Source organism: Anopheles coustani, chromosome 3 (genome assembly GCF_943734705.1).
Source record: "Anopheles coustani chromosome 3, idAnoCousDA_361_x.2, whole genome shotgun sequence".
NCBI classification, from domain to species: Eukaryota; Metazoa; Arthropoda; class Insecta; order Diptera; family Culicidae; genus Anopheles; species Anopheles coustani.
The window spans coordinates 55,284,623-55,309,127 of NC_071288.1; the positions used below are offsets into that span (position 1 = coordinate 55,284,623).

General features: G+C 45.4%; 1 protein-coding gene across 1 annotated transcript in view; it reads left to right on the forward strand.

The window, feature by feature from the left end:
- The window catches only part of LOC131263090 (PE-PGRS family protein PE_PGRS4), a 130,709-nt gene that overhangs the window by 37,311 nt on the left and 68,893 nt on the right, over positions 1-24,505 (forward strand). Inside the window, exons 3-4 of the mRNA XM_058265241.1 lie at positions 5,099-5,723; positions 10,960-11,072. Coding sequence (XP_058121224.1) covers positions 5,526-5,723; positions 10,960-11,072 — 311 coding nt within the window. The 5' untranslated portion in view covers positions 5,099-5,525. The remainder of the gene's footprint in view (positions 1-5,098; positions 5,724-10,959; positions 11,073-24,505) is intronic.

Genomic DNA, 24,505 nt, shown 5'->3' on the forward strand with positions numbered 1-24,505 from the left:
GCAACTCCCGTCCGGTCCGTGTTTATCTGGAGCACGATACCGAAAACGTGATGACGATATGATGTTGCATCGCTATATAGCCATGACCCCCGATAGTTTTCGTCCCGTTCGAAGGACTCGCCTCCACACGCCACGTGGGTTTTCCCGTTGCCACTGCCCGTCCGTACGGTTTTGCGGAAACTGCCCTGTGCGTTCCGTGCCGTGTGGTTAAGTTGGATGAAATTGTGTGAGTGTGCCATGCGTAACAGCAGGTAGATACATTCAGGTGTTTGTGATGGCGTGTTTGGTGCCGAATATTGCTGCCGCAGCATAAATTTTCCTCCCTATCAAGTTGGCAGAGGGGGTCGGGTGGGCGGACAAGGGAAAACTGGAGGCTGCAACTTTATTGTCTGCGCTTTTCGGGAAGCCAAAGCTGTGTACGCTTTCCACCTAAGCGTGGGCACCCACATACGGCCGCATACAGGTGTCCTTATCTATGCGCACAGATCCTTTCGGATAGAATTTTCACAATGCTGTGTTTGTGTGCGTGCACATACATACTCATCCGGTGAAATCGTTGAAAGCACCACGTAGGGAATGGAAAACGCCGTCCTCCTACCCACACTCCCCAACTTTACGCACCTTTTGGAACACCGTTTTGCATAAATTGCGCGAGTTTACTGGAAAAACAAGGCACGCATGGAAACGCCGGGAAATCCTGGCCCGATTGACAAGCCCAACTTTGGCAGCCCTTCGCGCAACCTCACCCTTCCCCATCACTAACCCATTCGTGGGTTTCCAACATTCAAGAGGTTTCTGGTTTCGGTTTCAGTTTCGGGTTGATTTTGTGTGGTTTTTCCCTACTGTTGGGCCTGGAAAATACCAGCGAACGCACGCAAATTGCCGACGTGCGGTCTGATGAACCATCCAACACGGGATAAGTTTGATGTGGCATTGATTGGGACGAGATCTCGAGTGTGTGTGAAGTATTGTGCCATTGTTTCCGGTTGTTGATTTATGCTTTCAATACGCAAACTCATCCTATTTGTATTTATTGAAATATAGGATGGATCGATCGATTGCAAAACAAACACTTCTGCTGAGAGAAATTTAATTGATGTAAATGTTTTATTTATTGTATCCATTTTCGAAATTATACGGTGAAGAAAATCCGGTTCCCGTAAAGTCGCTTCAGTGCTGTTTCCTGTTTGAGCTGATTCACAAGTATATCCGATCCGGATGGATGGTAGTAAATACTAAATTTCTTTCCGATTCGGAGTTTCCAATATCCACCGCATTCACTCTAGCTTTCTGGTGCGGACACGAACGAGTGAGGAAAATAAAGAATACCGACGAAATCGTAATCTCCTTCCGATGCTGCGCTCATCGATCATAATCGAATAATCCACTCCAATCGACACGTTCTTAACTTTTGCCACTTTATGGAGCGCCTTTTTCCCGATTGTGAAGCAAGTGCCCGGGAACAGAAGCGCACGAGACGGTAGTGTCTTGCCCTTTTATTTCTCTTCGGTCCGGAAGGCGGTGGTCCTAAAAATATCGATCGAACGACGTGTGCGGCGGAAAAAGGGATTCCGTTCGATGGCCTTGAGGGTGTGAAAGGGAAATGGGGATGCGAAAGGGAAGTCCGCAACATAAAACCGGAACAACATATCAGTGAATATTTATTTCTACGCGGTGGCTTTTATCACCCATCGCATCGGTGTTCCCGCCATCGTCGTCATACGAACTGCGGCCGAACGAGAGATATGACGTGCGGAGTCGGAAAATTTTCCTTTTTCCCATTTATGTAGCGTTCTCCTGGATGAAGAGAGCGAGAGAAAGGTCAACGGGACAGAGTGGAAGTGAAGTTTTTCGGCTGTGAAGCCGTGTTTATTTCCACGAGGTTGATTGAGAAAAACGCTGCCTCAATGCAGCATCCGCCAACTTCCCCATCGAGCACTCACAGCCGGTGGAAATACGGCGTGAAACGTGAGATGCATGCTAACATGCAGATAAACGAAGAATCTCCCGAAAACTCCAGCCGCCACTTTCCCCCCGCCATGTCTGGGTTTGCCCAGCGGCGCAAATCATTGCTGGTTCAGCTCTCTCCGAAACCCGCCAACGTTAGACGCGCCGGATTTTACCTCGACGGGACCACAAACGTAAAATGTCCAGACAGCTTGGGTTCTCGGGGATGTGTGAGTGTACGGTTTTATTCTTTTTGCACGTGAGTTGCCCAAAGCCGCATCTTGTCGAAACCGTTCTTCCCTTTGCTATAATGAAACCAATCCTGGCTGAAGCTACCATCAAAACAGTTACCACTCGACACAGAAAGGAAAGTGCACTAATTTAAATGGTACCTCATCCTATTCAATATGAAGCTTAATACCCCTAAAAAACCCAGAACGAGCTTCTTCCATGCCACAATTAAAAACGGCTAAAATTGTTCTACCAGGAGGTGGTCAACTTTCCTCGATTAAATCTAGAAGTAAAAACACTAAACGAGTCGTCCTGTACCGTGATATCCACCACGATCACGCCGGTCAAGTTCTATGGGATGTATTTTTAATATCCGGCTTGTCATGTCACTTTTACAGCACAGCTCAACGCGTTGGAAAACGAAAAAAAAACGCTGTCCTCGCGTCATATTTAATTGAAAAATTAATTTTGTTTGCATTTCCGCTGCGACGATGTGCAGAAAGGCGGAAAGACAGGGACCGCGGCTCCATCGTGCTATAATGAAACGAGCTACTCACACAAACAAAAAAACGGGGTCATTGATTCCGCTTAGACTTTTCCTCTTATCTGCCTGCGCCTGGGGAGCAGCCCAGTGATTGTTGACACTGATTCAGCAAAGTTACGGACGACTGGGTGGGAAAGCGGCGAGATCGGATCTCGTTGACCGGGCGACGCTAGAGCGATGCTTGCCCAATTCACATCCCTTGCAGCGGTCACAAGCAGAGAGCGGGCGATAGGAAAGGGCAAACAAAACTGGCAAAAACCAACCCTGGCACTTCCAGCCAGGAGGAGGGAGGTGTGGGAGACGGAAAAGCGAGCCCAAGCTTGAGAGTGAAACAGAGAAGTGGGTCACGCGCAAATCGTCACCATCATCATCCTCATCTCGTCATCGCCTGTGCCTGGCGTCAGTGATTCGATAAATGAACCGAGTGAATACTCGAAAGAACAAGCGAACAGTGAAAAAAAAACAAGGTTAAGTAAACGAACAAGGTGGATGCGGAAGGAGCAGAAAATGGTTCGGCTTTGGGAAAAGTAAAAGCGGAAAACAAAGTGATGAACGTTGGAGCACACCCGGGCCCAACAAGGAAATCCGTAAGGGGGAAAATAAAAACCCTAAAAGAAAAGTCCCGCCGCCTTAGTCCGGGCGGACGACATGGATGGATGGTTCCAGCTGAGTGGCAAGGAAGTATAAAATAAAAATAAGCGAACAAACGAACATAAACCATCCGCAATCTGCTAAATCATCAATTTTAAGGGATTATCATATGATTTATTTTTATCACGCTCTGATTACGGTTTTATAGAGATTTTCCTTTTATGATTGCGTTTGCCAATGGAAACTTTTGGCCCAGCCGCCTTTCCACGCCACGCCGTTCGCGATTTCACGGAGGAGAATCGGTTGTTCTCCACACCGTGGAACAGAGCGAGCTCGAAATGTCTAGATTTAACTCGGTCTCATCGTCATCATCTTTCCGCCCGCTCGGCATGTCACAATCGTTTCGTCATCTAGAGTTTTTATTTTTGAAAATCACAGCTTAACCTGTTTTCGACGAAGGAACGGTTGGAGTGAGACACGGTTTGATTTAATGTTATGTATAAACTGTTTGTTGTTTATTGCTTTCTTTAATGTATGTAAGAATGTATTTTAATTTTAGCAAAGTGACATCAGTGTGCTTTTTGGAGGACGAAACTGTGTTTCAAACCAATTATTTTATCGAGTGGATGGGATCTGCTTTGTGATAAAAATATTCATCAACCTGTCAGAAACATGATTTTCCCTTTCAAAATCATTCCAGTTTCGGAGACAAAGCTTGCATCAAAATAAACCGCTTTTTCGAGATCTAATGATCCAGCGGTTCTTTCGAATATGGGCGCCTCTTCAAGGGCATGCCCGGCGGGAAGATGAGCAAAACATGGGAACGTCAGCTTCGGGACGGGCTTCAGCCGCCTGATCGAAAATACAAAGCGTAATTAAGCCATAAAATTTCCAATTATCACGATGGAGTAATTAATCGCCCTCGGCGAGGTTTTTTCGCCGTCCGCGAGTGGCGTCCCTCTTGCGCGGCATAGCTCTCCGATGATGGTTCATCATTCCGTGGTCTCGTGGCAACAACATGTCTTTTCGATCTTCCCCGCCTCCCGTCTATTTTTGCTTCACGACTGGTTTCTGCTTAGCCGGATCGATTCGTGAACGATTTTGCGCTGCCATCGATCGAACGCAAAGGAGGAAGATGGTTTGTGCTTGGCGCTCGTGGGTTCCGTGAGTTCGCGGCGGGGTTGGATGATCTTTGGCGACGGGCGTATGCCACGGAAGGATGGTTTTAATTTCCGCCGTCGTCCAAAGTCGCATCATTTTCCATAGATCGCCGCGACGCCTGTTTACCGAACGTCAACGTGGCGCTGGAAAGCTTCTTTCGCCTTCTTCTCCTCCTCCTCCTCCTCCACCGGCTGTCAGGGAACTGGACTTTGCCGGGAAAATCTAATCGAAGCAAACTTCTACTATTCACACAACGTCAGGCTTCGCTGGAATAAACTCATTGCCGCTTCACAATCTGAGAGCCCTCTTTCAAGCGAAGAGGGGGGGGGGGGGGGGGGGGGGGGAAGTGGTGCGCGTGTGTTGGTTATTTTCCTGCCCCGGCTCGGTTTTGCTGACTAATTGTGAACGAATTAAAAAGTTTTAATAATTAATTAAAATACTGAATCCCACCGTTGGCCAGCGTGCACCAACTCTCAACCACCACCGAATCCGAATCCTAGGCGACGCAAGTTTTAATGAGGTTTTTCTCCGCATTCTTTTGTTTTTTTTTTGCCTTTCCCCAATGGTTTTGATGTGTATATTAACGATCGGCTGTGCTTCTTTTCTATTCTCTTCTATTTGCAGATATTGGAAAAATAAAGGAAACGAATAACTCATCATCCACGCCATCGGCAGGATCCGGTCGTCATCAGCATTAACTTCTTCGACGGCTTCGGCTCATCGAACGGCTTTTTGGTGTAGGTGGTGTGGTTCCTGTAGGTGTTCTTCTGGGTGTTTTTTCAACAATTTCGCGAAGTGAGTGAGGCGCAACAACGTGAGTGAAAACCGTGGCAAATAGAAAGCTCCCCGACTGGAATTGCTCGAGGCATATTAATATCAAGTGCGAATGTGAATGCCTGCATCCAGCGTGCGTATGGGGAAGCAATAGTTTTGAAGAGAAAGAAAGAGAAAGAGGAAGCGAGTGAGAGGAAGAAAAGTGTTTCGGGGAAAAAGGACGCGTGTCCTCCACCGACGGCGGGTGTTCATTTTGGCAGGGCTTTAGGTGCGTTACATGTGGGAAATGTTGGATCCCGATCTAGAGTGTGGCAACGAATGCGGCGGGCCGGGGCCCCCTCCCGAGTTCCTCGTGCCACCCCCGCCGCGGCCCCCGTTTCTCGCGGAGCTGGTCAACTGCAACGAGGAGCAACAGCAGCCACCGTTCGGTGCCGCCAGTCCCTTCGGTGATGTCGACATGTGCGAGGCGTTTCCGGTAAGTATCAGTGCATCGTACTAAATACTGTAAGAAACCCTTTCGGCAGTCATCCGCAGTTTTGGAAAATAATCTCTTAAATGCCCCGTCTTCAGTTGGGAACTATACAGAACACTCTTTTGCAATCGTCCAGAACTCAATTTTCCACCCGAACTGCTATTCGGATTAATAATTTCAGGCGAAAGACGGTGGGAGGTTGAACAACAAGCGATTCAAATTTGGCCAGGTGCTTCATGGCATGCATTCTATAATAATCCTTGGCTCGGTCAACTGCTATTTTCAAGTACCAATCCTCCTCATAGCCGATACTTCGATCGATCGTTCCTTCTGAATATGCCTGAACTCTCTCGAATCCTTCTGGTTCGGATTGAAGCAGCCGCCGCACGGTTCGGTCCGGCTTCAGTTTTGGAAACAGACCCCTCTTGTAGTTTGTGAGTTCAGACACTAGATTCTTCTTCGAATCCGACAAAAACAAAATGTTCCAACATCGCAATTCCGTACGCTTCTGCTCCATTTGAACGCAACCAGAAGGGCCGTTCATTGGGGCAGCGACTGACCAGTGTACGATACAGCTCGACCTCATCGACACTCGTCGATCGGATTAACTGTAATTGAAAGCTTTTTCCACCCACCCGTCGGTGAGCGTCGGATGCAGCCAACAGCCAGCTTTTCAATCCGTCCTATAATTCTTTTCTATTCCACGTGTGCACCGTATCGGTTCGGAGTGGCCCGTGGCGGTCCTACTACGATGCTGTAGGAGATTTTACCCCTCCAGCCCTTAGAGCAAACTAGAGGAAAGATTGACTTGAGCGTGCGGCGGGGAGGGAATCGGTGAGCTACGGAAAAGCCAGATCAATAGCGTTCGTATGTGTCTGCGGACGTTGTGCTGGGTTTTTAATAATTGAAAAACTGCCTTCCCGTCCATCTCCAACACACTGGGCCCCTTGTTTCACCCACCGTTAGAGACACAATAGAAAATTGATTTTCTCGTTCACTAAGGCAGACACTCCGGATCCCCTGCAAATATACCGTCGATACTGGTGCCATTTTTTTTCTCCTCCAGTGATGGACTTATGCCTTCTCTAGATCATCGCTCTTATCACCACACGAGGGGAACCCTTTTTTCCACTCATGCAGCTAACTCTCCAGCCACTTTTCCAGCAGAAACTTCACCTTCAGATCAAGATCGCCCGCACCTGAAGGCTATTTTCCACCTCAATAGAAGTTCGTTTTCATCACTGCATCCTATCGCACCCGAAGGATCTCTCTTTCTTTTTCTACTTTCCCCCCCGAATGGACGTATCCGTGTCGGCGTTGGGGGTTTTTCTTTTTTGCAAACGTTATTGTTTGCGAAAACGGACAATGAGTCCAAACCCTGACCTCATGAAGGGTTTCTGGGAGAGGTTTAGGAGAATGGTTCCCGTTTACACTCCATAGGCCGGGCTTGGGGTTTCCACTCCCGATTTTTCCGCCTAGTTCCACTGACGTGAGTTATGAGACTTTGCTAGGATTTCGCTGCCGGTTCCTTGGCCATCGTATGTTTTTTTGTGAAAATAAATGGGAAGGGATGATTTCCTCTTAGAAGAACTAAGCCCTGAGCGTGCGAAGAATGTGAGGAATCAGATGGTACGGCGGAAGGTGAAGTCATTGGACACCAACGTACTGTGCAAACTTCGACGGTTCCATTTTTCCACTCCACTCGTTGGAAACTATTTTCTTTCTGCAAACCTTTTGTTCTCCTTATCATAATAAATCAAGCGAGAACCAATGGGCATCGTACCAGAGAAAAGAGAAAAGTTGACACACGCGCAGCTAGCCCGTTGGAAGGATCAATGCTACCATTGTATGTGTGTGTGATGTGGTGACCTTTTCCTCCGGCTATAATTTGATAATGGTCACACAATCGTGTAGGGTTTGCCTCTGCAAAGAAAATGCATCCACTCTCGAAGGCTTTTGTTTTCGTTTACCTCGCATGCCGACTGCTTATGATTTTCAGTTTTACCATTTCGTTACCAACACTTCCCAGAGTCAACAAGGCATTGGCCCTCCAGTGATGTACTTCGTTAGACAACCGATTGCAGCTTTGGATTCCGATGTCCAGTGATTTCTGATCATTTTCGATCTGATAGGAACGTGGGCGTCATTGACGTCATGGCCGTTATTGTTCTGTCATTGTTTGTGCGTTTGCTCGTGGTATTAGGTCAGATCTAACCAAACATCTGGAAGGTATCCCACAAAAGACCTACATTGTTAAAAAGATTGAATGGAAAGCATGAAAGGTTTTTTTAAATTGTTTTGTAGATGTATTTGTACAAGGTACATTTGATTGGTAGGTTTTCGAAAAGCGTCATCGACAAAGAGAAAATTTCTTGACAACCCTTTTATCACTACTCCTCTTTGCAGATAGAAAGTTAGGTTTGAAGTTTCGTGTCGATATGTTACCGGTCCTGTTTGGCGATTGTTATTAATTTGTTTTTCAAACAGCTAGAAATATTTTTTACCCGGCGAAAAATATCATAAAGCATTAAAACAACTCAAATCTCGATGCAAACCGAATATTATTTTCACTAAACTTTTTCTACCACATGTAGTCCACTTTCAAAATAATTTCCTTTTTGAATGTGAAAACTGGGACGAGAATAGGACGGATGAGAGAGTTAAAAAGTTCATGGAGGAACACAACTACCCATTGTTGCTCCAGTGCTATGGAATGGAGGCTTAACAGCATTCTTTAGCATCTACCGTTATCCGTAGGGAAAATGTGTGCCCTATTTTCCGACTGCAGGAAAAAGAACACTAGCGGTTTGGGTAAATTTGGTTAGTTTTCCTTCCCTGAATGTAAAAACACAGAACCTTCCAAAAAACGTGAAGCTGTATGGTGTCACTAGGGCTAACATGAAGTTATCGTTCCGTAGATTTGGTTAACTGCCATTCGTTCATTCATTCTTTGTTTTTCGCTTTGGGTTGATGGTCAAAGCTCCGGTTTATTTGGTCGTTTTTAGGGATTTTGTGTAAAGTCCATAGCCTTTTTCGGTGGGTGGAATACTAGATGCTTTTGCCTCCAGATCCTCGCTCCTGTTCGAGTTTTGTGTTGTCTTTGGAAATCCATTAGCAGCACTATAAATGTCGAATAAAATTACATTTTATGAGAAAAAGCCCACGTTTTAGCCCGTTCAGTGCGGGATGAAAAAAGGCATCCTGTAGCCCGGTTCTAAAAAGAAAATGGTTTAGACTTTGGTAGACGAATCCAATTTGTATTTTAGAAACATCGTAGCGCATTTGTTATGAGTGGTAGGAAGCGTTCATTGTATTTGCTGTATGTAAAATATTACTCGATTCTAAAAGTACTCAATTGAATGTTATAGATGTACAACTAAAATTGTAATAAAATTAATTACATTATATTTCAAAAGGATAATCACGGATCCGTTTGAGCTGAATTGTAAAAACATCGTGTTTTCACCTTGTTTTCGTCGTGGAGAAATTTTTAATTCTTGTGTATGCGATTTCAAATAAACCTTTTTCTGCTTCATCGGTCAATTCGGTTATCGGTTTAAAAATTTTCATGCCTTTCTATGCAAACACCAATCGACGATCTAATAATTGAAAAATATGCCTGAATAATTCAAAAAGTTTTAATTAATAATGGAATTGACAAAAGACCCTTATTAGACAAACATTGGATAAGTTAAAAAGGAAACCTTCAACAGCTGTCTGTCCATGTTCAATCCGTGAACAATCCGCGGGTGCGAAAAATTAAATTCTCTCGAAATGGAACGCGAAGTTGTACACACGAATGAACAAATTTATGGTTTATTTTCATGCTTCATTGCTCGACCTTTCGGGGCATTATTTCAATCAACCTCCCATCCTTGGCCGCTTGGGTCGGAACCATCGGTTCGTAATCGTTTCGAGCTGTTTTATGGTCTTTAATTATAAATTTTTAGCCATTTTCGTGCCACGAAATGGGGGTTTTCTTTTAACTTATTGCTCGGGTTTTCAATCTACGTTTGGAACGATGTGTTTTTGTTTCGCCAAGCATTCCCAAAGGACCATGCTGTGTGCCGTCATATTGCCTTGGCTGGATGCAGAGGGAATTTTTTAAGTAGAAAGTTTTATTGTGAAAGTTTTAAAGGATGGAGCTTTGGTCTGTACTTAAACGATGGTTTCGCTGCTGATGGCATTTTTTGTTCTTTTTCTGTTCTTCCTAGTTGTATACATGTGTTTCAGGAACTTTGGGCATCCTTCTATCACCTGCTCACTGCTTCTTCCACCTATTTGTTTACGATCATCGACGCGAAGTATTGTTGTGCCTCGAGGAGTCTTCGAGTAGTCCAAAAACTTTAATGTAATGTATGTGTGTTGCTTTTGTAACGAGATTCAACTGCGAGCAAAGTGAACTGATGGGATTTTTATCTGAAAAGTTTGCGCTTATGGCTATAAATTCCACCAGCCCATTCAAATGAATCGTATAAATTTTCAATTTGCCCAGCGCGTGCCTACCTTTTGGTAACGGTTTCTTTGAGCTTTTCCGATCGTGTAGGATTCGGTGAAAGTTGTTGTAGTTGCCCGATGGATATTTGTCCTGAAACCCATTAAATAATAAACTTTTGAGAAAAAGATACAGAAAAGAAAAACATAATCATTGATAGGAACAAAGTTGTAAGCAAGTTGATGCAGAGGCATTTTTTCAACACCGTGTTCAAACGAACAGAAGTGCTTGAGAGGACGTCTGTTCAATGCAAGCGGGGGGAATGGATGCCCAGAAGAACCTGTAGAAAGTAGAAAGTTTTGCCATTAAAAATTTCATTGAAGTTATTCTTAATATCTTATCTTGAACCAAAAAGCCAATCAAATTTTCTTACCGTTTTCATTTCTCTCTAGTAATCCTGTAATAGTTTTCAATGTTGTTTTTAACTATTTTTTTTTCAATATTTATTTCTATGTATTATTCAATGACTGATATTTTAATTCATCCTCCCACGTTTTTGTTTTCATGAAAAAGAAAAATTTTCTTAGAGATCCCCCACATAAACACATTGTTGGTTTTTAATCAGCCCTCGACCCCGAGGTCGTTTAGCTGAGGTATTAATTGAGTGTTTAATTTCCATTGTGTCCACTTTGTGTCCTCGTCAATTCATTTATCAATTTCATATTCACAGACCCGACTCGAATTGAAAAGTCAACCCGCACTAATAAAATATGTTCGTTCTCTTCTTCTCTTTTCCCAACGCAGATCATTGACGCCAGCTACCACAGTGGCCCTTCATTCCAAACCTCCGCCATGATAGCACTCTGTTCGGTGCTGCTGTTATTAGTCATTTTTATTTCATCGTTACTAGTGTGGAAGTAAGTATGATTCTCCCTACCGTTTTTCGATACACTAAAAACCCTCTTCAGATGTAAACTGCTTCACACGCAATTATCATGTGTTTGGTTCTTATGACCAAATTAATGCATCAATGGTAAATCCGGTGATCCGATGAAAATTATGATGGCTTGTGTCCTGTAGACGATTATATAATATGGTTTATAACAATTATCTAAGGAGAACGGGGAACAACTCAATTATTCCCGCATTTTTTATTCAAACTTTCGGTTATGTTAAAGGATGTTTTCCATATTAGCGTTACACCAGACAAATATTTAAATTGTTTCAATTCCGAGCTATCCTCTACATGATATTCAACCAGCGACAAACTGTGTTGTACCCTTGACCGGAAACATGCTTTCCCCTTGCCAGGACTCGAACTTGTCTGAACTTCTTAAGAAGCGCAGGATATCCGAGAGTTTCACTTTGAGCTTCCTACACGAAGCATTTGCCGTTTTCAGATGTTTTCTCACTCTCGTGGATCCGGGTGCTTCATCATTTCGCACTAAGAAACTGCCCGCCCCGTTCCGAAGCCCAGCACGTTTCCTACATCGTCCGGCACACTTCCGGTCATGTGCCATGGTCGTCGCCGAGCGGGTGGAAGTTTGTTGTAAATATGCTTCAATTAATTTAATTAGCTGCGCACAGCGGCAAGCAGAAGCACCACTACGAAGCGCTGTGTACTGCCCGAAGGCTGCCGATCCGGCCCAGAAAAGTGAAGCAGAGTGCTACGTAAAGGACGATTTTGCAGACAACTTTCCCTCGGTGCCGTGTGTCCATGGGCAGCCGGAAGGGTCGCCGTTTCCCGGAAACGACTCGAGAAAAGCTTCCCCGAGCGGGGACTTGCCATTCGACAACGATAAACCGGTCCGTGGCGGTTGGTAAACAAAGTGCAAATTATCAAAGCCTGACGGGCGCGCCGTACGAGCGCAAGCAGCGGGTTAGCTTTTCCAGCCTTCCAGCGCACGAAGAGAGGACGCTGCTTAGCAAGGCACGCCGGGAAACTGTTGAAGGCAGGCAAAATGTAGATAAATTGCCCGGTGCTGCTTCAGCGAGGCGAGCGCGGAAAGTGTCGGACAAATTCTGCGACGGTGCGAAGATTCGTTTTTCCTTGGAAAACTCACGCTCCAACCTCCCTTTTCCTATTGCCGATCGCTGAAAGTGTAAGCTCTTACCCAACAAACCCGCCACTACCAACGAACGGACGCCTTGGAACAGGGTGTCCGGGGAGATGTGCCGGGATCACTAGATTGTTTTATGATATTTATGTTGTGAAAAGGTTGATTGTTTTGTTTGGATAGTGTATAGATTTCCGCTTGAAAGGGGAACAGTGCGAGGCAGTGGTTGAAGCCCTTCCCCATCCCTGCCTCTGGATCCTCTCAGGCAACATGATTGATGGCAAAGTTACGTGATGCGGCCAAGGTTGTGCCGCCGCCTTTAATGGTCGTGTTTGTCGATCTGCCCGGTCTGACTGGGGCTATCATTTAGTGAGATGCTGTTGTTGTTCTTCATTACGCCGAGCTTAGGACGAGCCGGACGACAAGCGTTAAAGCTCCTTTTTGGCAGATGAGCGGTTTTGCAGGATAAAGTTCTTGGCGGTTGTGGTTCATTACGGTTAAACAAATATTTCGTCAACAATTTCTCATGATGAAGATTTCGTGCGATTTGCGGCTGATGCTGTGTAAGTTTTGAATAAGTGTTATGATACCGATTTGCTGCCAGCTAGATTGTGGAAAACTATATTTTAATGTTTGAAAGTTTTCTTGAGATATTTAACTACCCTCGGTTTTACTTACAATTTTTGTTATAGATTGAAGCCTTATATATTTAAAATTTCCCTTCATCTTTAAATTGGGATACATAATTCGAAGCAACAGAGAAATTACCATTCAGTACATTTGTAAATAATCTTTAGAAAGACACATATTCGACAAGAAACTTAAATTTCGATCAAAATGGACCGAAGGCATACTTTGTATGCTTTTGCTATCAAAACATTGATGGAGTACCCAAAGATCTCGTTTTCAGTGCTTACTCTTTTTAGACTTGCTTCCAAAAAAGAAGCTACTATAGAAGCTTGCATGAAGTTTTTGAATGCCCCCAGAAGATACTTTGTATGAGAGGCTTGCGGAAGGGAGGGAATTTTGTTTTGTGGGCTTTGCATAAGTAGCATCTTCGTTTTCAACCATTAGTGTCTATAAAATATTTCTTCATCGTATGTAAAGAATCATCGTCGAGCAATGCAAAAATGCTCGAGTAAAGAAATTCAATTAGAGTAAGTAGCTCCACATTTCTAGCTCAACTTTTGTGCAGTAGTAGTCTTATTTAATTTTTTATGTTTTTAGTATTTAATTGATGAAAATGAGAGTGCTTGCATGGAGGATTGTAGAACTTCTTGCAAGCACTTTCAAACGTATGCTGTTTCTGAAATTGTACGAAACTCAGAGGGCATAATTTGTCTAGCGTCTTACCAAAGACCAAACTCGATGTCGAAACATACCGGATTCAGGTTACTTAACTGCTCGGCATCAAAAGTTTTATTTCGGTTTCCAATGTCGGTTTCCTCTTGCCGTGCCACATTCAATTTCAATGAAAGGGTAGCGTGTACTATTCCCTAAGGATAAAGAAGATTTGGGTTTCCCTCCCATTCGGAAAAAGTGTCGAAACAGCAGAAAATTCATTGCACGTTTTCAAACGCCCGCCAGCGGAAAAGAGCCACTTTCTTGCCGTTTCTCCTTCGCTCTCAAAGACGCTAAGGATCGTCGCTTACACGATCGACGGTAAGAATGTCCGCCACTAGACAGTCGGGACACAAAATTGGTCGCGTTGGGCGTGGTTGTAAACGATGTACTTATCTTCTGTCAACTATGCGCGGCCACATTTTTCTCGCTACCCCCCGTTCCGCGCCCAACAACAAACCCTTCCAGTGAGCATTGGGTGAGGAAAATACTATGCTGCACACACTGCTGCTCGCGCTTGCTTTTGGTGGTGTGATGCCACTGCACCGTGCTGAGTCGTCTCGAGAGAATTTCGTTCGGGTTGTCGTTTTTGAGCCGGTCGAAAATAAGAAACTCACCGTTGTGGATGTTTGTGGCAGTCGGGGTGGATGGAGATAAAAATAAAAGACTAAAATCTTCCTGCCATTCCGGCTGCCTCCGGTGGAAGACAAATCCACCCCGACGCGGTAACCGCAAGGTAGATCGTTAATCAATGGGCGGTGTGGTTTTCCGACGCGGCGCGTGTGCTGCCCGCCATTGGAACAGCGATCGACGAGTTTTCCTGTCATTTTTCCACCGTCGTGCGGGAAAATGCCCTACCATCGGGAGCGAAAGCAAGACGGAAAGACAGAGTGAATGAGATCGCCCGAGTGCGTGGAAGCGTTGCGCGCTCGCTTTCAGCCGGAAAACCCGTTTCTGTGGGGTTTTTGCGGAATTTTGCGTTAGCGACGTCGCGGGAACGCCCCCAGACGGTTGCAACCGCAACCCGACCGGGAGCGACCCTGGCGTGCGGTTTTCCCGTTTAATGTGCCAGGTTAGGTTAGGGTTTTTGTGGTTGGCTCGGTATTTCGCACCGCGCAAGGCTCATTTCAAGGAACCGTTTTTTAATCTGTGTGTGGCGGACCTCCTTCGGGCAACGAAAAATTCTTTCGATCGAAGAAAAATATATTGAGTCTCCTCTCCGATCGTCGAACGCCGAAAGCGTGGTGTGTTCCCCAGTGACAAAATGAAAGATTAATGGTGTGTTTGTCTAATGCCTCTTCGGCGCGGGAAGTGCCGTAGCTGGGGATTGATGGTGATGGTACCCTCCTCTCGACGGTATAAGCTACACGAAACGGAAAGCAGGGAGGAGGGTCGAAAGCATGTTCGTTGGAAAATCAATTTCTAACCAGGGCCGGTTTGAAGCAAGGGAACATCATTAACGCCGTGGTTCACTCTAATCATGTGTCTGTTTTAATGGGTTTATTTTAAGCTTTAAATCAAATAAACCATTCCATAAAGAAGCATTATTTACTCGCGCCCCCAAGCGTGTGACCGCCCGGAAAGCAGAATTTGGCAGCCGAACGAATGGCCTCGTCGTCGGCAGATTATTGGATTATCCATATTGGCTTTTAAACTCTTACGAAGCCATCCCCCCCAAATCCGTCGCCTTCGAGGTGCATGGTTCATTAGAAATGTGAAAAATCATTTCGTCACATCGTGCCATTCCATCGACCGGGGCGGGAAATTGATATCTTTCCTCCCGCGCGGCATAAATCTTTGGGCCTAGCCCCCCAAAAACTCGCATGCATACGATTTCCTCTCCAGTTTCCGTATAAGAAAATCGTTACTAGTTGCGAGGTATCGCTTACCAATTCGGATCGACAAGCCGGACGCGATCGATCGATTTGGGTGTCCGCGCCCGTTAATGTGGTTTTTCACGTTCACACCTATATCAATTACGTTTCTGGAGGCCGAACTTGGTGTCTTCGGCGTCAAAAATATCAAATTTAATAGAATTTTGTTCGATGGCGTAGGTTTTCTTTGATTCAAACGTAGGTGTTGGTTGGTGAATAACGCCAAATGGTTGTGGTCTCATGGCGATAGGGTTTTTAAATAAATTATTTTACGTTTTATTTGCCGAGCTGCCCCGTGCTTCTCTTACCTAGCCTTTGGTGCATTCTTTAGAATGGGTTTCTAAATTGAACATGTTCTAATGCAATATTGAACACGATTCCAAAATTAAGCGTCTCCCAACAAAGACACCATTTTCATCCGATCTCGACGCTATAGCAGTTTCTTCTGCTGAACTTTGTGCACCAGACCACCCGTTTTGCCACCGAGCGCAATCAAACATGGCACACACCGAATGGGTATCTGCCCGAGCACAACCGATACCACATATCATCCTTTTCGATGTTCGTTTTCTCCCCCCACCCGAGGGTACGCCGCTTTCTGGTGTCACCAGATGAGCATAGGCCACTTAAAGCGATAGAGTCGGTAATCGGCAACTGGATTACAGCATGGGCAAGCGTCGACGTTTGCCGCACACACTGTCCCATTCTCTTAAAGAGCGTGTAAGTGCAAAAGGTTTTGATCTGGGGCCCGACTTGAAGGAGGTTCGCAACGACGCAGAAGATCCTTTTGTACGACTTTCGTCCACTCATTCTCCAAAGCGCGCATCGGAGTCGGTAAGAGGATGAAGACAAATGCTACACTCGATTGGCACGAAGCTCGGTCTGCAACTACCGCTCGTTAGAGCAACCCGCTATCAATAAGTGGATATTAAACGATTGTGAACGGTTTTAGGGATTACAAACCGACGCTCGTCTTCATACAGTCTTGCCTTCGCTTGTGCTACGGATCGATAAAGGTAAAAATGGCTTCTAGCACGGCTACCAAGGTGAGAGAAAACAAAGGGCGGCGGGGGTGTGACATTGCGATTGGGGGAGCGAAGAAAAACAGGACCCACTGAATGTTGCTCGGAATGGCAGATCGAGATTAAATAGTAATAAAATATAAATGGTCTGGAATCGAGCATAACGGCTACCGATTCCAGTCGAATGGAATCCGAGCGTCTTGGAATGTTGTCGAGAACTCGAGCATAATTGTAAGATATAGCCAAGAGGACAACGGCAATGGATAGAAGTTGCCGTAGCGAAGGGCGCCTGGTGTGCGACGAAGGTTCGACGGTTTCACTGTCGGGCTTGATAAGGGAAATTAATAAATGCTTTGCGACCGATTAAGCTTTCAACTCACGTGAAGATTTGGGTTAAATGGGTTTATTACGTTTGCTTTCAGAGTACCGAGATGGCCTTTCAGTTCTATGCAGCAGCATGAATCGGTTGGACTATTTTCACTGTCTTTTTTCGCGGGTATTTGTTATCGAAAAGAACGAGGGACTTCTCATGGTTTTCGGTGGATTTCAAATGATTTCAAATACAACCAAATTTAGCAAATATTAATCCAATTTTCAATTCGTTTCTATTTTTTTATTTTTTTGTTTCTATTTTTAGAACAAAAGTTATGTTTTCCAATATGCTTATTGCAAAAAACAACTACATGAAATTGAAAATGGCTTCTCTATCACAAACGGTTCCGAGCTAAACATGCATTCCATTCGCTTGGGTCAACAAAGTTCGTTCGTGAGACTTTCAAACCCATTCCTTTCGCGTTCCGGGCAGGAAAACTCTTCCGGAAATGCATCCATCCCCCATCGGGTTGCTCCGTTTTTCGCTCCTCCAAAGAACCTCGGCGTGTGAGGTTGACGCGATGCATAAGGATGCTAATAACGGAGCTCCATCCCTTAGAATGAACGACTCCCGTGGGAGAGCTCGGGGAAAAACCCAATAGCGTTTATCCTTCCTTGCCTGGATGTGTTGTCTGTTGGTGGAATTGACAGAATGCTGGAAAATGTGTGATAGTTTTTTGTGTGCCTTTTCTCACAGACTCTGAGGTAGCTAAAAGCGTGGAAGGGATGGACTTGTTTTCTCCCACCGACGATCTTCCGTCATGCCCGGTTGCATTATGTTTTTTTGTTGTTTGTTTTTGCATAGAAATTGCTGGAAAAATAGCCCAGCAAAAAGGAATGTTGAGTGAGGAGAGGGTGTTGGCGGAGAGGGGGACTGCCGGCCAAATGCTTCGATCTCGACGGAATAGTTCACCCACCGCCCGGTGGCGTTTTGCAGAGCGAACGCGTACAACTTTTGAGGCGATTGTTTTCCGACATACTTTCATCGATAGTTGTTTTCCCAGCGCTGCGATTCATTCATTTATCCTTCGTTATTCTTGTCAAAGCGAAAAAGAATCTTTGTGAAGCTTGTGCTTGTGAAGGGATGGAAAAGGGTACACGTATCAACTTGATAAAGCTGGAGAAGAAAGAGGCTAAAAAGCATCGTCTTCTTATCACATACTTTTGGCAAAGGCACGTCCTAGGACGGCGTCGACCTCTTTGGCATGGATTGGAAATGCATTGCTGTTGAAAAGTATTTCACTACGCTCGTTGTGTTTGGCTGAAGTTTGCAAAGATTACCCTAGCGCCGATGGGGATGAGTATGTTTAAATTCAATATAGCATTGATTTTGATTTCATCTGGATTGTACGGTCTTAGGATGCATATTCTGTTTTATAGACTTTCGATTTCTTTGAATTCGATTAGATAAATTTTATTTCTCGTTCTGCAGCAAGAGTTTTTGTATGGAATTGAAGAAAATCATTCGTATGTTGAGATTTTTCCAAAAAACTAAAACACAAAACTCTCCACCCTGTGATGTTTCAAGTGACAATAAACTAATCGTCATAATCATACTATTTAGACGTTTTCGATGTGCTTGACTTTTTCAAGCAAACTTGAAGCTGACAGACGACTGCTACCCGTCGTAAAACATGCCGATCGAAGCTCCCGTTGGGTGGTTTGGAGTGTAGAATTACACCATTCACAACCAGAACATGAACAGCATGTTCGGAAAGTAGTCTAGGTAGATGATAAATAGCGAACACCTTTGTAGTCTCCAACATCCATCCTGATTTCGACTTGGGGAGCGACGGGGAACCCCACACTGACAGCATACGCACCATCAGACACGTGACAACCTTTGATCGACCCAGGCAGACTAACACTGATCGATGGCCGTGTCTATTTGCACGTTCGCCATCTTGTATCCCCTTTTTAGCAACCGCTCGGAGTCCCGGGTGGGTGCATCCGAGACATGGGCGAAGGAAACCTCGGCAGATTCCTGTCTGCTAATTGCCACCGAAGACGATGCGTCTGCAGTTTGTTCGCAATGTGGCATCTTGAGTAATGCCCCCGGGAGGCGAGACCTTCCGCAGACGCTTCGCGAGTGTGTGTTGTGTTGTGTTGCCCATAAATCGCGCTCAAAGAAGGGAGCCCCGGTGAGAAGCCAGCTGCAGATTACGCAGCCGAGAACAGAACGTTCAGTGTTTCGCGAAAAATGGAACAAACAAAATTTAGTTGTAACATCGTCCCTGCAGTCTAAGACACCGTGGTCGTCTCCACGGTCGTAAGTGGGCCTGCTGCAAATAATTGGTCCCCGTTCGGAAGGGCTTGAAGTTCAGTTTTTCTTCTTGCAGAACCTTGGAAGCAAAAAAATATCACAAAAACTTAATCATCATTTTTGTCCCGGTTCGCTCTTCTCCTAACCACGCCGGGGCGCTCAATAATTGAGTCCCGAGCAAAGGAGTAGCATCCGAGGCTGACAAAACAAAAACCGAGGCGGCGGTGTGGCTTAATTGAGAAATTATTTTCCACCGTACCCCCGTTGTCTACCGGTTGGTATGGAGTTTTCCTTTTCCTCCATCCGCACACACACATACACATATTTGGTGCCAATGGTGACGTGTAGGACGAAAATGATGATGCCGTGTGTGATGGTTTTGGTTCGAAAGAAATTTATTGAGATATGCCGCAATTATGTTGGCTCCCGGTTGCAGTTTCTCGTTTTTGCCCCTTTGGTTCTAGAAGGAGGAGGAGGCTCTACAGAAAGAAAATGCACGGCCGACCCAAGGCAAGAGCGAAACGAGAGAAGGAAAATGGCATCATTGAGCGCCGTCTTGAGCTGTGATGCTGCACACACAGGTCTCTTGCTTAAGGCAGGTTCCTCCGGACTGCTAGATCACGTCGGTTGGTTCACGTTTGTTTTATTTTGCCCTCCTCAAACTGCTCCGAAACGAAAAACGACAAAAGACGAATCGCTGCCACCGACCGAGCGGGAGACAAACTTGTGAAAAATGATGATGTTGTTACGTGAAGCACTTCAATTAAAATAATTGCGGTTTTTAAATACCATCGTTTCGATTTGGTTGCAGTTTCTCTCCCGCTTGGTGGTGGTGGTTATGCTGAACTGTTTGTGCGAGTGTGTGGAGGGCAGCATAATTTATGACAGTAGCATCATAAGCACTCGTCGGCGTCGTCGTCGTCGTTGTGATGGGGCCGACCTCCTCAGGAGGTCTCTCGTGTTTAATTAGAGGGAGCGCGTCGGCCAGTTGTTCGCGTTCGTAGATGCGTTTCGTTCGTAGTTGCGGGAGGAAGGGAGGCGACAGGGAGGAAAAAAAGGTGCTGGTGATGTCGCGTGAACTCGGTGGCAAAGAAAGCAAGCGTCGACTAGGGCTGCGATAATTGCAATTATGCTGCAGTTTGTCAGTTACCTTGTCGCACACAACAGAAAAAGACCCCCTCCCTGCAGTGGTAGTGGTGGTTTGCTCTACTTCATTAGTCATGAAGCTTGTGAACCCGCGGGGTTCCCCGGGTTTATCCCGTCTTTCCGCACCTCACTGCTTCTATAGTCTGTGATTTACCTTCATTATGCTCATTTTCTTCGCCAACCTGGCGCTACCGTGTTTCCATGGGATTCCTTTTGTTTGTCCTTTTATGCGAATCTGCAGCCGTGTGCGTTCAAACTAGCTTTTCCCGCCATTCTCGCAGCGGCAAGAAGGTGTCACGGTGCTCTTTCGCGCCCTCTGCCAACCCAGCAGATAATGATGATGGACTTAACGATGGCAAAGGTGATGCGCTAAGTGAGTCATCACATTTCAACTGCCATCAACAGCGTCATCAGCGTCCTCCTCATCAGCATCCTGCACCTCGCTGGAACGGGATACTTATCGGTCGGTCGGCGGGTTCGTTTGGTTGGTATCATAAAATCAATGCTTTACCAGACCCTCTCCTCCCGTGTTTCAGCATGTGGCAGTCTGCTTTCGGCGTCTCATTGCCGCCACACGCTGGTGTAAAACCAAAACCACCGCGTGAAGTGGTTCGTGATAAGTGCAAGCGCAAGTGTTCTCGTCTCGCAGTTCTCTTTTATGCACGATTGCGCCACGATGCAAACATGGCCGTTCACAACCACTCGGTTGTCGGTTGGGAAAGCGGCCAAAAGTGCCGTGTTGAATTGATTATGTTTTGCATGTGGTGGTTGCTGTCAAAAAGGCGCAACGTTTAGATATACATTTTAATATGAGTTTGTTTTAGTAAATTTTGTAACTTTCAATCGTTGTGTTTTTGAGTAGTTGAGATAGCGCGGGAAGCAAAATATAGGTTGTGTTTTTTCTCTATCGAAAAACCCCGGTGGCGCCAGACCACCGTATGGACTTTTGAGCAATTTAGCACCGTTTACAAGCTATTAGTTATTTTTCCGATGGCGGAAGCGCAACCGCCCACCAGAGATCTCCTCCGTTCGCTCCGTTTTCGATCCCCCGGAGGGTTCATTTGGGAATTCAGTGATGCAACCGTACACATGCCATGCCTGGTTCGCATGGAATTGGCCTTCAGGGAGGCTTGATCTTGATATGTGTGTGTGTGGTTGGAAATGTTCCAGCAGCAACCTTGTACCGGAGCTAGTAGTGGGATGTGTGTATCGCTATTCCATCGGAAAGACACACAAGAGAGAATGCTTTCCATTAAGTGCCTTCCTTCCTGTCTTTGTCGGAAGAGGGAGGGATGTTGGGAGGGAAGGGAGAATTGCATCGATGCACACAACGTCGGTGCATGCGGCCAGTTAGACCATTTTTCTCATTAACTGCTCCAGAAACCTACCGACCGAACGACCAACTAACCGGCACAAAGGAAAACACCTTCCCGGGGTGTGAGGGTCGGAGGAGAGAAAGCCGGCATTTTAGGGCCAAAAATCGAAACGCTGCCTTGTTCGTGTGTATGCGCGCGCGCCCGCACGCCACCGGAACGTGAGTCCGAAATGGTGGCAAAATCTGTGTTACCAGATGCGAAAAGCAACATCGAACGAGAACCATTTCCGTGGCGGCCTGGAGGGCGGGGGGTGGGGGTTGGGTGCGTGGAAGTAAAATTTATTATCAAAGAGGGTAATAAATTTTCCACCGAAAAACCACCATTCCACCGACCGCGCGCGCGCGCTCGTGTACCATCTGATTGCTTCTGTTGCTGGTCCGGACGGCGGAAAAGCTGGCTCCGCTGGGTGTTTTATCTTGCATGTTCCACGGGTTGGAAATTCGCGATGGAATTGCAGTTATTGGTGGTGGTGAGGTGGAGGGGCAGGGGTGGGGATCCCTTTTTTCTCGTTCATTCATGCTTAGTGCAGCTAGGAGATTCGGGTGCATCATTGCGCTTTTTTCCTCAATCGTAATGTGCGCGATCTTTCGAGGGGCGTATGAAGCAAGAGAAAGAGTGATACGGAGTGTGTGTGTGTGTGTTCATTGGGAATGACTGTTCAATGCCGTGCCGCGCCACAGTAGCAGAAGTATGTTGGGTACGACCTTCTTCGACATCCTCTTATTACTTATGTAACAAAAGCGCAGAACATTGTGTTCCTTTCACTTATCCTGTTTATGGAAAACAGCAACATTGTATGGAATAAAAACGGGCGTTTGTGATGAAAAACCTATCCCGATCGGCTTGTTACCAGTACTTATCATTTTGTGTTTTTTTAGAAAAACGAAATTCCTTAAAACATACCGATAATTTATTATACTAGGTTTCCACCAGCGAGAGATTTGCATTAGAGTTGTGATTAATGAATCTTTTCACGAGATTCATTCATATGAGTCTTTCACCCAATATTCATTCAGATGGATTAATTAATTTTTAGGAATTCGATGTTTTAAAACTTCATGAATCTGTCGAAACCTTAATGACTCTTCATGAATCTTTCATGGATCTGTCACGAATCTCCACGATTCTTTCATTGGCATGGATCATGCGACAAACAAAGGAGTCCTTCTTCCCATTTTAGGTTCATTACTTTTCATCAGTTGATGTATTTTTGGGATGCATGAGTCTTTCATCGAAAAATTCATGAATCTCTAAAACCCAAAGAATCATACAGGTTCATGAATCTGAATCTGAATTACACAACTCTAATTTGCATCCTTCTTTTAACTGGGTATTCTTAAATCTAAGTCATCTTGATTTCGAGTTGTCATCCGGTTGTATTCCCCACCCGTCACCCGAAGGATTAAAACATTTTATGACCACTTCGATTCGAGCCGGCTGGGATACATCGAGATCGATACCGACGCGATCGGCTTTGAACGATTCTAATGAAGGCTGAACTGTCGGCTACCGGGCTTTAGCGTTAAGCTGATACTGTTTCGACCGCAAGCCAGCATTCCCCGTTCGCAAACCGGCAGGTGGACATCGGGATTTTCGGGGCAAAAACTTGCACGAAATAAATGTCGGATCATCGAAATTCGTGGGCTGTTTTCGGAGAAGTCACCGTCGGCGTCCGCAAAGAGAACAAACAGAATGAAGAAAAGGTGGCCAAAATGAGCCGCCGCGGTGTCCATCATAATCGGCTTAGCCGATGGAAGATCTTGGGCGGTACGCGTCATGGCTGGAGGGCCTATAAACTGTAGGAAAAAGTCCCCCGATGCCCAGGGCTGCGGAAAGATGATCGAAACCAAATCGCTCGCCGGAATGGGGCGCCCTTTATTTTACGGAAGCAAGGTTACATGCCGCCCAAAACGGACAGCTGTCTGTCGCGAAGACGTCCGTAGTAAGAAGTTCGGGGGCAGCTCCGTGACAACCGTAGCATCGTTCGTTTAGCGATGACGACAGATGGCGGCAAGTCTTTGTTTCTGCGGCGGTTCGTTCGTGGAACCGAGTTTTGAACTTTTGAGACTCGGACTTATGATGCTCTCTTCACGCAACCTTCGAGAGTGGAATGTCACATTAATTCAATTTTATTTATGTTCTCATTCGGAAAGTAAACCTATCTCAAGCCATGATTTCTGGGATTGCTTTTTCTCTGAACGCATTGTTGCCAAAAGGCTGTTGTTTTTCCGTGATATCATTTTGCAACATTTTTTCAGAACACGGGTCTAGTCTCGTGTACTCTTCTTGAAACTGACTGAATTAAATTATGATGTACTAAAATCTCTAGCATGTGACTTTTCTTGCGATCAGTGGAACACGGAGAAATGATAGAAACCGGCCCTAGAAAAACACTCAGCACCCACTGCATGGAGCAGGAAGAGGCAGCAACAGATGTTTTCCCTCACCGGGTAAGTCCGCTCTTTGCCGGTATGCTGATCGGTAGGACGGAAAATTATGATGATCTGTGATAGGCGTTCCTAGAAACGTGGCGGAAAAACAAAAACGCTCTATCGGAGTAAAGAAAGTTCAAAGCGAACAGAAATTTTCCAACGAATCCGTCACTGCGGAATTTCCAGCGAAGCCAGAACTAGTTTCCTTTTTTATTTCTTGTTTATTCTAAATGTGCATAGCTTAATACATAGTTGTTAAATATGATTAAATGCATTAAACTTTAAGCTGGGCACTGTGAAAGTCCTAGGCCACCGAAATGTACCTTCTTGACTATATTCTTGACTTCGTTCTCGTTTTCAGAGCAAGAAACTATCTCTGCTAGTGTCTGTGTGAAATACGTTGAAAAGATTGAGCATCTATCTTAATTTTCATGGCAAAATTATTCTAATTTATTCAATCTGCTCTA